Source organism: Ornithorhynchus anatinus, chromosome 13 (genome assembly GCF_004115215.2).
Source record: "Ornithorhynchus anatinus isolate Pmale09 chromosome 13, mOrnAna1.pri.v4, whole genome shotgun sequence".
NCBI classification, from domain to species: domain Eukaryota; kingdom Metazoa; phylum Chordata; class Mammalia; order Monotremata; family Ornithorhynchidae; genus Ornithorhynchus; species Ornithorhynchus anatinus.
Genome location: NC_041740.1, coordinates 38,511,263 through 38,525,814, shown reverse-complemented (window position 1 = coordinate 38,525,814; position 14,552 = coordinate 38,511,263). Strand labels below are relative to the sequence as shown.

Below are 14,552 nucleotides of genomic sequence, written 5' to 3'. Positions count from 1 at the left end.
GCCCCTCTCTTCCCTCCCTGCAGCCTCAGCTTCGTGGTACGTCCAGGTGCTGTGCCAGTCGGTGGTAGCGGAAATGGATCTGGAAGACGAGGCGAACGAGCGACGGGACTCCAAGTCCCACTGAGCCGCTCCCGCCGCCTCTCCAGGGGGAGGCCGAGGGCAGGAACTTCCCTTCTCCCGTTGGCCGGGGTCAAGGATGGAGTGGCGGTGGGGGCTGGATCACCCCCACCGGGCCTGGGGACAGTGCCAGCGCCTCCACTGAACTGGCTCGGAGAGGCCGAGCGTAACTTATTTGTTTTGCTGCTGCCCGTTTCAGGTTTTGTAGGGAACGGCGCAGCTGGAGGTGGGAAGGAGGGGATCGGGCCCCTCCGCCGCTCCCACGTCACTTCCCACCCAGGGCAGGTCGGCACCGAAGCCCGTTGCCTCTGCGGGAGGGAGGGGGCCACGAGGGACGCGAGGCCGCCGAGAACAATAAAGGGGAATCGCTCCAGTGGGCTCTGCACAGCTTCTTTAAGCCCCGCACCGGACCGAGCTCCAGCCGGGACCGCCCCCCCCGGCCCCGGATGACAGCACCGCTAATGAAAGATCGGGAACCGGCACCAGAGCTCACAGGTTTATTTACTCGCAGGGAAGAGTCACCCAAACCCTTCCCCATCCGTCACCACACACTCGCACCCTCGGCCCGTGCACGGATCCCCGTCTCCCACCCCAGCTCTTCCGCTCAGAGTCCGGGGTCGCCCACGCCCCCTCCGCCCGCCAGCGAAGAAGTGGCTCTGCCCTCGTGGGAGAAGACGGGCGGTTCCTGGGGTTCCGGCGCCAGGCGGGGCTCTCAGCCTATCGTGTCCTGCCAGGGTCGCTTTGGCCTGGGCTTGCTGGGGGGCTTCTCCTTGCCGGGCTGGAGGAGGGGGTTATGGGCGAAGGTCTGCCGGAGGGGACCTGCGGGCGGAGAGAGGTGCAGCTGAGCGGCAGGGCAGACGGGACGGGGACGGCCCTTGGACCTGAGCCCTCCCGGCCCCCTCACCTTTGGCGGCCAGCTCCAGGTGGTTCTGCATGCGCCGCTCCCGTTCCTGCATCTTGTGTGCGGCCTGGGCGTTCTTCCAGCCTGCGGGGAGGGGCCGGGGGGCCGGAGTCAGCTCACCCCCCCGTCCCGCCACCCCCCAACCTCACCCCGGGCCGGCTGCCCTACCTGTCTTGATGCTCTTGATGAGGCCCTCCTGAGGGGGCAGCTGCGCGGGGTCGTGCACGAGCCGGGCGGGGATGCCCAACCGCGTGCGCACGGCGGGCACCCGCAGGAAGGCCACCTGGGCCAGGGAGAAGAGGTTGGACGAGAGCCAGTACGTGAACACGGCCTAGGGAGGAAGGGAGAGAGTTCGGGAGCCGAGGCCCAGCCGGTAGGGCAGGGAGGGCGGCGGGGCAGGGCAGGGCGGGCAACTGACCGTGGGGAAGTGGATGGTGAAGGGCAAGACCACCAGGGGCATCACTCTGATGACGGTCTTCATCACGCGTAGGTTGGCGTTGTTGACGCCTGTCTCGGCTCCCAGCTGCCAACGGGTAAACGGGGTTGGGTGGGGAGGGAGAGATCGGTGGCTGCTTGAATGGATGACCGAAGGACACCCGAAACCAACCCTCCCCGTCGGTCCCCGCCGCCAGAACGGCAACACCCCCCTCCACCCCGCTCACCTCTAGGACGGCCCACATGGAGGCGGTGACCAAGAGGGGCAGGGCATAGAAGGGGTCAGCGACGGTGAGATCCGGGAACCACAAGAGGCCACCGCTCTGCATGCTGGGCACGGGGAGGTAAGCCATCTCCCTCAAGGCGATGAAGAAGGAGATGAAGATGGGGGCCTTTGCCCAGGATCGACAAAGAGATAAAGGGGGGACGTTAGAAGCAGGCCCTCCTCCTTTCTGGGCCCTCCCCCAGGGGTGGGGACAGGGAGGGAGAGAAGGCCCGGCTGGTGCGGGAGGAGGTGGTGTGGACGACTGGGGTGAGGGGGCTGCTCACCTGAGCCAGAGGCACAATGAAGCCCCTCAGGGGACTCACGTCGTGCTTCTTCTGATACAACTGGAGGTCCGAGTAGGCCCTGGAGACTGAAGGAGAGGGGAGGAGACGAGTGTTGCAGACGGGATTCTGCAGAGGGACCCCACCCCCTATTTGCCCCCGACACTGGCCGCTCTACATTCGCATCTACCCCTTCACTTGCCACAGCGAAGCACCGAAGCTCTAGCTACGGGCCCCTCGTCTGCCTCGGGGCCCCCCCGAGACTCACACTCGAACTTGTCTCCCGACATCTTGGCCTCGTTCATGCGCGCGGACAGCTTCTGGATCTCGGGCATGTGGTTGTTGATCTTGACGGCCTCCCGCTGGCCCTTGACGATGAGGGGGAAGATCAGGCAGCGGGCCGCCACGGTGCCTGCGGGGACCGAGACGGGCGGGTGAACCCGGGGGCTTCGCTCCCCCGGCCCGCCCGCTCGGGTGCTCTCGGCCGCCGGCTCTGGGGCGAGGGAGCCGGCCCCCGTTGGCCGGAGCCCCGGAACCCTCTATGCCGAGGTCCAGGAGGCCGAGATGACCCTTCGACCGCGCTCCTGGTCGGCTGCTCTTTGTGCCAGGAGGGGCCGAGTTGTGCCTTCCTCCCCCGGCTCGCGCATACGGCCGCCGGGCTGACCTCTCCCCTGTCCCCATTGCTTCGGGCCTCTTCTCCCAGAGGCGGCCGGCACCCCCCACCCCTCCCCTTCACCCACCCAAGCTGGCTTGCGGCCGCCCCGTCGCCTTGCCCCGCCGGATCCAGCCCAAGCCTCCCTCCCTTCCCACTCCCCTTACACGTGACAATCGCTCCCCACCACGGCAGCCCCATGTCAATGTGTATGTACTCCAGGAGGTTCTGGACCATCCCCACCGGGGTGTACGAGGCCAGGCCCAGCTCAGTCAAGCTCTGTTCCGCGGCCGCCTGGGCGATATCCGCAGCCCCATCTGGGGCCACCTCTGTCAGTGCGGTTGGGGGAGGGGCTGCGGGGAGGGCTGGAGGCACCTGTGGGAAAAGGACAGACGGTTTCCAGGACGCTTTCCCTCTATTCCCTGGCCCAGCCTTGGGACAACTGACCTGTAGCCTCTGCTCCCCCAACGTACCCAAAGTCCTCTGCCTGGATGAGTTCTGGAGAGGTCATTGGGGTAGGGGGATTCATTCATAAATACCACCGCATGAACGTATCCCCCCTTCCTCCGTGAAGAGCCAAACCAATCTGTTCTCCACTTTTTCCAAGGGATAAAACCCAACAACCTCCCTGTCTTTTACTGCAACCAAACCCTCTGCTGCCAAGAGCCAACATTTCCCGGCTCCCCCTTCTACATCACCCCCGAGAGGCGCCTGGGTCTGGGCTCAGTGGAAAGAGCCCGGGCTTGGGGGTCGGAGGTAATGGGTTCGAATCCCAGCTCCGCCACCTGTCAGCTGTGTGACCGTGGGCAAGTCACTTCACTTCTCTGGGCCTCAGTTCCCTCATCTGGCAAATGGGGAGGAAGACGGTGAGCCTCACGTGGGACAACCTGATGACCCCGTCTGTACCCCAGCGCTTAGAACAGTGCTCTGCAGAGAGTAAGCGCTTAACAAATACTAACATTATTATTATTACCTGAGTCTCTGCCCACACAGTGGGGGTGGTGCTGAGGCATCGCGGGGTGAGGCTCAAGCGGTGGAGGCGGCCCTCGGGGCGCAGCAGAAGTTCAGGCCTGCAGCGGCTGTGGCCCTAAGGGAATAATAACAACAATAATAAGAGTGGTATTTGTTAAGCACTTACTTTGTGCCAGGCACTGCACTGAGTGCTGGGGTAGATTTAAGCTGCTCAACTTGGACACAGTCCCTGTCCTTCATTCGGTAGTATTTATTGAGCTCTTACTATGTGCAGAGCACTGTACTCAGCGCTTGAAATGGACAATTCGGCAACAGACAGAGACCATCCCTGCGCAATGACGGGCTCAGAGGGCTCATGGTCTTAATCCCCATTTTGCAGATGATGTAACTGGGGCACAGAAAAGTTATGCAGCGTGGCTCTGTGGAAAGAGCCCGGGCTTGGGAGTTAGAGGTCATGGGTTTGAATCCCGGCTCCGCCACTTGTCAGCTGTATGACTGTGGGCGAGTCACTTCACTTCTCTGGGCCTCAGTTCCCTCATCTGGCAAATGGGGATTAAGACGGTGAGCCTCACGTGGGACAACCTGATGACCCTGTCTCTACCCCAGCACTTAGAACAGTGCGCTGCACGTAGTAAGCGCTTAACAAATACCAACATTATTATTATTAAATGACTCATCTGAGGTCACACCGCAGACCAGGCGCTTAGGACAGTGCTTTGCACAGAGTAAGCGCTCAATAAATACGATTGAAGGAATGAAAGTGACAGAGCCGGGATTAAAGGCCGTGTCCTTCAGACTCCCAGGCCCGTGCTCTACCCATTAGGCGACCCTGGGGACCCCACCATCCCTCGGGGAGGGCGAGGTCATGACCCCGGGACACCCTGATGGGGTCAGAGGTCTTGGTGTGGACACCCTTTGGTGCAAAACTGCAGTTTGGCGCAGTAAAAAGAGCAGGGGGTGGGAGGATCTGGATTTCAATCCCGCTCAGCTCCTTGCTGTGTGACCTTGGACAAGTCACTTAACGTCTCCCTTGCCTCATTTGTAAATCGGGTAAACATCTGTTCTCCCATTAAATGCTCCACGTGGACGGTCCGACTTGATTAGCCCATATAAGCACAGCGCTTAGTACAGTGTCTGTCACATGCCAAGCACTTCAGAGATCCCACAGTTTGGTGGGGATGGAGGGAGGAGACCTGAGGTCAGGTCAGCCCCGCGGGGGAGCCACGTACCTGGCTCTGCGGGCTCAGCAAGAGCAAAAGGCCCCGCGGGCCGCACGCCCGTCGAACCGCCATCATCCCGCTCAGTGGCCCTTCCTTTCCGCGCCTGCGCAGTCCCGCGGCATCGCTTCACCGGCGCCCTGTTGGATACGGGCGGAAGTCCCGCTTCTCCTCAGAAGAACGGCCGGGGCGGCCATATTTAATGAGGGCACGTACGCTCGACGAGCCGCCCTTGAATGAAGACGATGGCCATCTTTAGTGAGGGCGAAGGGGCCTCGTTTAACTCAACGGGCTCGCCGTCGGCCATGTTTGATTCTGGCCAAAAAGAAGTTATAAGACGCTTCTTTTCTCAGTCCTCCCATTTTGCTGAATGCTGGCAAGTCGGGATTGTTGACCCGAGGTGCCTGAGTCCCCTACTGAAAAAAAAAATGGAAAGAGGATTATGTGAAAATTATCTGCCTGGGAGTCAGAAGGACTTGGGTTCTAATCCTGACTCTGTCACATGTCTGCTGTTTGACCTTGTACAAGTCGGTTCACTTCTCTGGGCCTCAGTCACCTCATCTGTAAAATGGGGATTAAAAGTGTGAGCCCCATGTGGGACAGGGACTGTGGTCTTGGATCTACCGCAGGGCCTAGTGCAGTGTCTGGCACATAGTAAGTGCTTAACAAGTATTATTATTATTAGTCACGGTGAATAGGTACAGAGCATCAGATTCCAGCACCTTAGAAAGCGCTTGGAAATACACCTTAAAGTCAGTTCCTGACTTTGGGGAGCCTGTACTCTAAAGTTAATAATTTTCATGCCCCTGTCCCTTCTCCCCCCGTTGTTTGTGCCTGGACAATATCCTGGCTGTGCTGTGTTAATAATGTTGGTATTTGTTAAGCGCTTACTATGTGCAGAGCACTGTTTTAAGCACTGGGGAAGATACAGGGTTATCAGGATGTCCCACGTGAGGCTCACAGTTAATCCCCATTTTACAGATGAGGTAACTGAGGCACAGAGAAGTGAAGTGACTTGCCCACAGTCACACAGCTGACAAACGACAGAGCCGGGATACGAACCCATGACCTCTGACTCTCTTTCCACCGAGCCACGCTGCTGTGTTGGGCTGAACCTCCCCGGCCCACGCCACCAAGACTTCCTTGAAGGGACTGGGCGGTGAAGTTGAGTTTGGTAGTTCTTTGGAAAGAGTAAGGAAACCGTGATTTTTTTTCTCTTTCATGTCAAAGGGGGATTTTAGGTTGGAATTGGGTAAGGCCAGCCCAGGACACTGACTCTGACTAGTTGCCTCCTAAATCCTTATCCTCAAACTTTTGGATAATGTTGGTATTTGTTAAGCGTTTACTACGTGCAGGGCACTGTTCTAAGCACTGGGGTAGACACAGGGGAATCAGGTTGTAATAATAATAATAATAATGTTGGTATTTGTTAAGCGCTTACTATGTGCCGAGCACTGTTCTAAGCGCTGGGGTAGACAGGGGAATCAGGTTGTCCCACGTGGGGCTCACAGTCTTAATCCCCATTTTACAGATGAGGGAACTGAGGCACAGAGAAGTTACGTGACTTGCCCCCAGTCACGCAGCTGATAAGTGGCAGAGCGGGGATTCGAACTCATGACCTCTGACTCCAAAGCCCGTGCTCTTTCCACTGAGCCACGCTCCTTGGCCACCCAACATCTCTAGCTTGCCCTTTAATAGTCCTGGAGACCCCAGCTACTTCTATCCCCTTGTCTTTCTGTCAGGGGAAGGCAGGACTGGACTGGGTTTGGGCAAAGTGTCTTGCCTGGGCCCGTAGCCTAAGGTGGTTACCATTCCTGGCACCCTCAGCAAGACCCTGGAACCAGATGCCCATGGCTGGCCAGAGCTGTTATTAGAACAGTGCTTGGCACACAGTAAGTGCTTAACAAATACCATCATCATTATTTTTATTATTATTTTTTTCATTAAGTGCTTGTTATGTGGCAAGCACTGCTATAAGCATTGCGGCATATACAGGGTAATCGGGTTGGACACAGCCCCTGTTTCAAATGGGGTTAATAATCATAATGTTAAGCGCTTACTATGTGCAGAGCTCTGTTCTAAGCGCTGGGGTAATAATAATGATAATGTTGGTATTTGTTAAGCGCTTACTATGTGCAGAGCACTGGGGGTTAATGATAATATTAGTATTTGTTAAGTGCTTACTATGTGCAGAGCACTGTCCTTAGCGCTGGAGTAATAACTTCCCATCCCCTCAGCACTGTACTCGTCTGCTCAACTGTATATATTTTCATTACCCTATTTATTTTGTTAATGAAATGTACATTGCCTTGATTCTATTTAGTTGCCATTGTTTTTGCGAGATGTTCTTCCCCTTGACTCTATTTATTGCCATCGTTCTCGTCTGTCCGTCTCCCCCGATTAGACCGTAAGCCCGTCAAACGGCAGGGACTGTCTCTATCTGTTGCCGACTTGTTCATTCCAAGCGCTTAGTACAGTGCTCTGCACATAGTAAGCGCTCAATAAATGCTATTGAATTGAATTGATATAATAACGTTGGTATTCGTTAAGTGCTTACTATGTGCAGAGCACTGTTCTAAGCACTGGGGTAGATACAGGGTCATCAGGTTGTCCCACGTGAGGCTCACAGTCTTCATCCCCATTTTCCAGATGAGGTCACTGAGGGACAGAGAAGTGAAGTGATTTGCCCACAGTCACACAGCTGACAAGTGGCAGAGCCGGAATTCGAACGCATGACCTCTGACTCCTAAGCCCGGGCTCTTTCCACTGAGCCACGTTGCTTCTCTACTGGGGGGGGGGTCCACGGTCTTCTCGTTGCTCCCTGTGTGTCAAGCTTTCCAGAGGCAGACCAGAGGCTGGGGGCCTGTTACTGTCAGGACGCGGATGTTGGGGCGGTCTCCACTCAACTCTTCCGGTGAGTTCTGGTGCCATTTTTTTCTACTCTCAGATCTTCCTTCCTTCACCCACCGCCTTTTAGCCTCCATCACTCACTTCCACTCCCCTCGGGCCAATCCCCTCGAGGTGGTGGGGTTCGGGTTTCCGTTCCCTTCTGGGGTACCTTGGTCTTCTCCCTCCAAAGGGTAGGCACTCCTAGGAAAAGGCACCCCACTGGTTGACATGAAGCATATCTCTGCCATTCCCATGGGCACAACCAGGAACGGGCCATGATGGGAACCGCTATCCCATGGGTGTCTAGCTGGGGGCCAAAGACTCGCCCATCCTAAAACTCCAACATAGCCCGAGGGCTTTCAGGTGGAGCTGAAAAGGGTGAAATCTGGGGATTTTGGATTTGTTACTTTTTTGTAACCTACCTGCCCCTTCCAGCTCTGCACCTTCTTCACCCCAGCATCCAGCTCCACCACTTGTCAGCTGTGTGACTGTGGGCAAGTCACTTAACTTCTCGGTGCCTCAGTGACCTCATCTGTAAAATGGGGATTAAAACTGTGAGCCCCGCGTGGGACAACCTGATGACCCTGTATCTACTCCAGCGCTTAGAACAGTGCTGTGCACATAGTAAGCGCTTAACAAATACCAACATTATTATTATTATTATTCAGAATGAAATCTTGGTGCCTTAACTACTAGGGAGGAAGGGAATATGTTGGCTACTCGGTGCTTAGTTCAGTGCTCTGCACACACTAAGTGCTCAATAAATACCACTGGTGGATGATATCCATTTCTCCTTAATCTGTAAATTACTTTGTGTCGGTCTCCAGCTCCGGAAAGTCCTTGAGGTCAAGGATTTTGCCTTCTAACTCTATTGTACTCTCCCAACCTTAGTTCAGTGCTCAGGTCATAAGAGACGCTCAATAAATAGTACCGAGTACTGGAGAAGCGGCGTGGCTCGGTGGAAAGAGCCCGGGCTGGGGAGCCAGAGATCACGAGTTCAAATGCCACCTCTGCCGCTTGTCAGGGGTGGGACTTTGGGCAAGTCACTTCACTTCTCGGGGCCTCAGTGACCTCATCTGTAAAACGGGCATTAAGACGGGGAGCCCCACGGGGGACAATCTGATCACCGTGTTTCCTCCCCAGCGCTTAGAACAGTGCTTGGCACATAGTCAGGGCTTACTAAAGTGTAGGGGCATGACCACAAGGTGGCAGTAGAGGCCAGGGCACAAGTGGGCCCCGAGGCGCTAGGTGAGTGACAGGGATGGGGCGGGGGGGGGGTCACATGACCTTTCAACCCGTCCCCTACCTACCCCCTGGCATTCCAGCTCCACCCTATCTTAATGATAATAATAATAATGGTGGCATTAAGCGCTTACTAAGCGCCAAGCACCGTTCCAAGTGCTGGGGAGGGGGCGGGGGGGGGGGGGGGCAATACAAGGTCATCAGGTTGTCCCACGTGGGGCTCCCAGTTTCAATCTCCATTTTACAGATGAGGGAACTGAGGCACAGAGAAGGGAAGTGACTTTCTTGCTCTCACAAGGGCGGGAGAGATTAGTCACAGAAAGGAGGAACTGTGATTTTATTAGGGCTTTAAAGATGGGGAGGGTAACAGTCTGATATATATAATATATATATATAATATATATATTTTATTATATATATAATATATATAATAAAGTATATATTTTTTAAGGGTAGCTGTTAACTGATGCTGGGGTAGATACGAGCTAACCAGGTTAGTCGCAGTCCATGTCCCACAGAGGGGCTCACAATCTTAAACCCCATTTTACAGATTTCAATGCTGTTGATGCTCATTTTGTCTTCTCCCATTCCCTTCTGTGTCTCTCTTGCACTTGGATTCGGTCCCTTTATTCACCCCTCCCTCAGTCCCACAGGACTTAATGATAATAATAATGATGGCATTTGTTAAGCGCTTACTATGTGCCAAGCACTCTTCTAAGCGCTGGGGTGGATACGGGGTGATCAGTTTGTCCCACTTGGGGCTCGCAGTCTTCATCCCCATTTGACAGATGAGATAACTGAGGCCCAGAGAAGTGAAGCGACTTGCCCAAAGTCACACAGCTGACGAGCGGCGGAGTCGGGATTAGAACCCACGACCTCTGACTCCCAAGCCCGGGCTCTTTCCACTAAGCCAAGCTCCTTCTCTATTGATGTCTGTCTACTTGATTTGTTTTGTTGTCTGCCTCCCCTTTCTAGACTGTGAGCCCGTTGTTGGGATTGTCTCTATCTGTTGTCGAATTGTACTTTCCAAGTGCTTAGTACAGTGCTCTGCACACACTAAGCGCTCAATAAATATGACTGAACGAATGAGGTAACTGAGGTACAGGGAAGTTAAGTGATGTGGCCAAGGTCACACAGTAGACAAGTGGCAGAGATAGGATTAGAACCCAGGTCCTTCAAACCACCAGGCCTTTGCTCTATCTACTAGACCATGCTGCTTCTTGAGGGAGAAGCAGCGCGGCTCCGTGGAAAGAGCCCGGGCTTTGGAGTCAGAGATCGTGGGTTCGAATCCCAGCTCTGCCCCTTGGCAGCTGTGTGACTGAGGGCGAGTCACTTCACTTCTCTGGGCCTCAGTGGCCTCATCTGTAAAATGGGGATTAAGTGTGAGCCTCACGTGGGACAAGCTGATGACCCTGTATCTACCCCAGCGCTTAGAACAGTGCTCTGCACAGAGTAAGCGCTTAACAAATACCAACATTATTTCTCTCTCTTCGTTTTTTTTAAATTATCCGTCTATCTCGATCTCTCTCCAGAGGTCTCTCTTACCCCAACCCTGAAGAGCCCTTGAAAACGTCTCCTTCCCCAGAGAGGAAACCCAGTCAATCGGTAGCTTCCTCTCCCTTGCGGTTTGGCCTTCAGCTGGGTCAGCCGGGGAAATCTCGGTGAGGTCACCCAGTCGCCTCCGTAGAACTTCACACAGTGACTTCAACTTCGGACCAGGAGAGGAAGCCATAGGTAACAAAGAATTTCTCCTTTATTTTTAGCCGCGTCTGCGAAAGGGTAGCCTGCGGGGGAATCTTGTTTCAATACGGGCCTCGCGTGGATCGGCCATGGAGTTAAATTACCCCAGATACCCCCCCGGCAGAGCTAAGAAATGGATTCCGTGTCGGCAGCCGGAACGGCAGAATTAACGTGGCCCGGTGGATGGAGCGAGGGCCTGGGACTCAGAGGACCTGGGTTCTAATCCCAGCTCTGCCGCTTGTCTGCTGTGTGACTTTAGGCAAATCACTTAACTTTTCTGTGCCTCAGTTCCCTCGTCTGGAAAATGGGTATTAAGACTGTGAGCCTCATGTGGGACATGGACAGTGTCCAATCTGATTAGCTTGCATCTACCTCAGCGCTTATTTCTGTACTACAGAAGAGATAGGACACAGTCCATGTCCCACGTGCGGCTCCCTGTCTCAATCCCCATTTTACAGATGAGGTAACTGAAGTACAGAGAAGTTAAGCGACTCTCCCAAGGTCACACAGCAAACAGTGGCAGAGACGGCACTAAAACCGATGACTTTCTGACTCCCAGGCTGCTTCTTGTTGACCTCACTTCCCCTCCAACCCTCTGTGGGTTCCCAGCTTCTCCAGCTGAGCTGGGGGCTCCCAGAAGAAAGAACTGTGATGTGCATCTTCTGTATCCATGACAACCAAAAAGATCAGACCGACTCTAGGGCTGGATGGAATTTTTTTTTTAAATAAGATATTTGTTACGCACTATGTCCCAGGCACTGTACTAAGCTCTGGGGTATATAGAAGTTAATCAGGCTGGACACAGTCCATGTCCCCACATGGGGTTTCCAGTCTCAATTCCCATTTTACAGATGAGGGAACTGAGGCACAGAGCAATTAAGTCAGCTTGCCCCTCACCTAGGAAAGTGGAAGTGTGTGTCTTTTGTGTGTCCTGCATGGGGCTCACAGTCTATGTAGGAGGGAGAATTGGAGAATTGGAGAACTGAGGCACAGAGAAGTGAAAGTCACACACAAGTAATTGGCAGAGATGGGATTACAACCCAGGTCTTCTTCTTAATAATAATAATGATAATAATACTGTATTATTATTAGTAGTATTGTGGTATTTGTTAAGTGCTTACTATGTGCCAGACACTTTACTAAAAGCTGAAGTAGATACAAGAAAATTGGGTTGGACAGAATGTCTGTCCCACATGGGGCTCACAGTCTTAATCCCCCTTTTAATAATAATAAAAATAAATAAAAAATGGTATTTATTAAGCGCTTACTATGTGCCAAGCACCGTTCGAAGCACAAGGGTAGATACAAGGCTATCAGGTTGTCCCACGTGGGGCTCACAGTCTTAACCTCAGTTTTACAGATGAGGTCACCGAGGCACCGAGAAGTGAAGGGACTTGCCCAAAGTCACACAGCTGCCAAGTGGCGGAGCCGGGATTAGAACCCACGACCTCGGCCTCCCAAGCGCGGGCTCTTTCCACTGAGCCACGCTGCTTCTGGAGCCCTGGAGCTGGGGCGGCCACGACGGAGGAGACATCACAGGTGAGGTGGTCCATGGGTTTATTGCCCCCTGCCCCGGAGCCCCGGGGGCTGAGCCACTGGAAGGACCCGGTTGCTGGGAAGTTTCCATCCCGGAATGACAGCAGAAGGAGGGTCTCCCCTTATTATTCCGGGGCCGGACCGGGAGCCCACGCTGCCTGATCCTCGGAGTCTTCTTCCTCCATCAGCCCCACGTAGACCAGGGTGCCTCTCGCCTGGTGGTGGTGACGGTTGTCCTCCTTCTCGTCCCCATCTCCGGCCTCCCACAGGATGGAGTACGAGGGAGGGGGCACCTCAGTGCCCCTCGCCAGCTGGCACTGGGAAGGGTAGTGGGAGTCCCTGGCCGGCGACACGATCGGCAGAATCGACTCCGACTCTCCGTTGGGACCCAGCTCTTCCAGGGAGAGGAGGGACTCGTCTCTGTCCTGCGAGCGAGCGAACGGGAGGGAGAGGAGGCTCTTACTCGGAGGGTTTGGTTCAACGGAGGAGGGGACAGACCACCCCACCCCCAGACACGGATCTTCCTGGCGGGTGTGGAAGAATTCCCCGAGGGCCTCGAATGCAGAGGTTAATAACGATATTAATAATGGTATTTGTTAAGGGCTTACCCTCAAGCACTGTTCTAAATGCCGGGGTCGGTGCAAATTAATCAAGTCAGGGTCCGTCCCGCGTGGGACTCACAGTCTAAGTAGGAGGGAGAACGGGTATTGAATTCCCAGTAAGCTTGTCCTCTAGATCGTAAGCTCTCTGTGGGCAGGGAACAAGTTTACCAACTCTCCCAAACGCTCAGGACAATGCTCCGCACACAGTAAGCGTTCAATAAATGACTTGATTTTTTTGAAGCGAGATGAAAATGAGGCCCAGAGAAGCCGTGACTTGCCCGAGGCCGCCCAGCAGGCGAGTGGCCGAGGCAGGGTTAGAACTCAGGTCCTCTGACTTGCAGGCCCGTGTTCTTCCCACTGGGCCACACTGCGCCCTTCCGCTCTCTTCCTCTGGGCAGGAGATGGAGAGCAGGCGGGGGGTGTGCAGGGAGGGGGAGCGGGACTACGGCGTGCGAGGGCAGGGTGGGGGACGGGCGCAGCCGGGAATCGACTCCACAGCTCCTTCCGCCATCCGCCTACCTTCTCTTTGCTCTTCTGGAAGAAGCGGCGCAATCTCTTCTTCTTCTTCGGGCCTCCGAGGGCAGGGGCCTGTTGGAACTCCTGCTTTAACCTCTGGCTTCCCTTTCTGGAGGGGAGGTTTCCCATCCTGTCCTCTGCTCCCCACCCCTCCCAGAGTTCCCCATACCAGGACTGCTGCCCCAGCCGGATTCAGAGGTGGGGGCCTCGGAGGGTGGCGCTATTGTGACCTCACTGCAGCCGGGGAAACTGAGGTAACTGAGCCCCGATCCTTTCTCTCCCCGGGCCTGAGCACTGCCCCTTTCTTCTCAGCGGTTCGGCGGGGCACAGGATGGCTGGGACAGAGCTCTGGAGAGATGGGAGGCGCCTGGAGGGAAAGAGAAAGCCGGCAAGGTGGTGCCAGGCAGCGGGAACGGATGGGAACGGGGAGACGGCTTGGAGATCCACGTAGCCTGCGCTGACTAAAGGATTCAATTCCAGCCGGCCAACCCCGTCGACCCCATCCGGGGTCAGACCCGGAGTCTCTCCCTCCCAGAATTCTGTCTCTGAGGCAGGAGCAAAGGATGCTGGAGGGATCTATGGGGTGGGTGCCTCCTGGACCCTTGTTCTCACAAAGGAGTGGAACACCCAGCATCCCTAACTCTCCCTGTAATAACCACTTTTTTACGGTATTTGTTAATTGCTTACTAAGCACTGGGGTAGTCACAAGTTCATTAGATCGGACACGGTCCCTCTCCCACGTGGGGCTCACCGTCTAAGTAGGAGGGAGAATTGGAGAACTGAGGCACAGAGAAGTGAAGTGACAGCAGACAAGAGGCAGAACTGGGATTAGGACCCAGGTCCTGCTAACTGGCCTGTTCTTTATCCACTAGACCACCTGCTTTTCTCTTATTTCCCAGAGAGAGGGGGAGTAGCTGGGCTCCAAAGGGGTAGGGAGACAGGGATTCCCGGGAGGTTACTCTCTAGAAATCTTGACACACTGAGGGTTGAGAACTGCTCTTCCAGGTGGCCTGTCCGGAAGAATCCCGGAAAAAAGGTCCCCTCCGCGAAGGGTGGCACCTGGGTAGAGCAGCACTGACCTCTCTTGGCCTCGGCTTCCTGGAACCTTGCTGATGCCATCCCCCGAGGGCCAGAAAGGCGTAGGAGGGAGGGCGGGGAGACAGCTGCTCCCCAGATCGGGGAGTGAG

The 14,552-nt window shown here is 55.2% G+C and overlaps 2 protein-coding genes and 1 long non-coding RNA gene across 6 annotated transcripts in view; 2 read left to right on the top strand and 1 right to left on the bottom strand.

Annotated features, from left to right (window-relative positions):
* The window catches only part of SLC7A7 (solute carrier family 7 member 7), a 31,698-nt gene extending 31,207 nt beyond the window's left edge, over positions 1–491 (top strand). For all 4 annotated transcript variants that reach the window (XM_029077857.2, XM_029077856.2, XM_029077858.2 and 1 more), the window contains one exon: positions 24–491. In XM_029077857.2, coding sequence (XP_028933690.1) covers positions 24–124 — 101 coding nt within the window. In that variant the 3' untranslated portion in view covers positions 125–491. The remainder of the gene's footprint in view (positions 1–23) is intronic.
* A 108-nt stretch (positions 492–599) lies between these two features.
* On the bottom strand, positions 600–4,973 carry OXA1L (OXA1L mitochondrial inner membrane protein). The gene is made up of 10 exons (XM_007664066.4): positions 4,853–4,973; positions 3,625–3,738; positions 2,819–3,026; positions 2,268–2,411; positions 2,003–2,088; positions 1,681–1,845; positions 1,437–1,541; positions 1,187–1,349; positions 1,022–1,102; positions 600–936 (listed from the first exon to the last, which is right to left on the bottom strand). Exons 1-10 carry the CDS (start codon positions 4,916–4,918, stop codon positions 830–832), a joined length of 1,239 nt encoding a protein of 412 aa, XP_007662256.1. The 5' UTR covers positions 4,919–4,973; the 3' UTR covers positions 600–829.
* A 2,647-nt stretch (positions 4,974–7,620) lies between these two features.
* On the top strand, positions 7,621–12,106 carry LOC114816263. Its single transcript, XR_003764027.1, has 3 exons — positions 7,621–7,754; positions 10,504–10,705; positions 12,072–12,106. It is a non-coding gene; the product is annotated as an uncharacterized LOC114816263 (long non-coding RNA).
* The last annotated feature ends 2,446 nt before the right edge of the window (positions 12,107–14,552 follow it).

Excerpts from the sequence above, each read along its gene's own strand:
- OXA1L (XM_007664066.4), bottom strand. The coding sequence starts at position 4,918 with ATGATGGCGGTTCGACGGGCGTGCGGCCCGCGGGGCCTTTTGCTCTTG. Across the intron at positions 3,739-4,852 it reads TGCTGAGCCCGCAGAGCCAG|GGCCACAGCCGCTGCAGGCC; the intron begins GTACGTGGCTCC and ends TTATTCCCTTAG. Across the intron at positions 937-1,021 it reads CCTGGAGCTGGCCGCCAAAG|GTCCCCTCCGGCAGACCTTC; the intron begins GTGAGGGGGCCG and ends CTCCGCCCGCAG.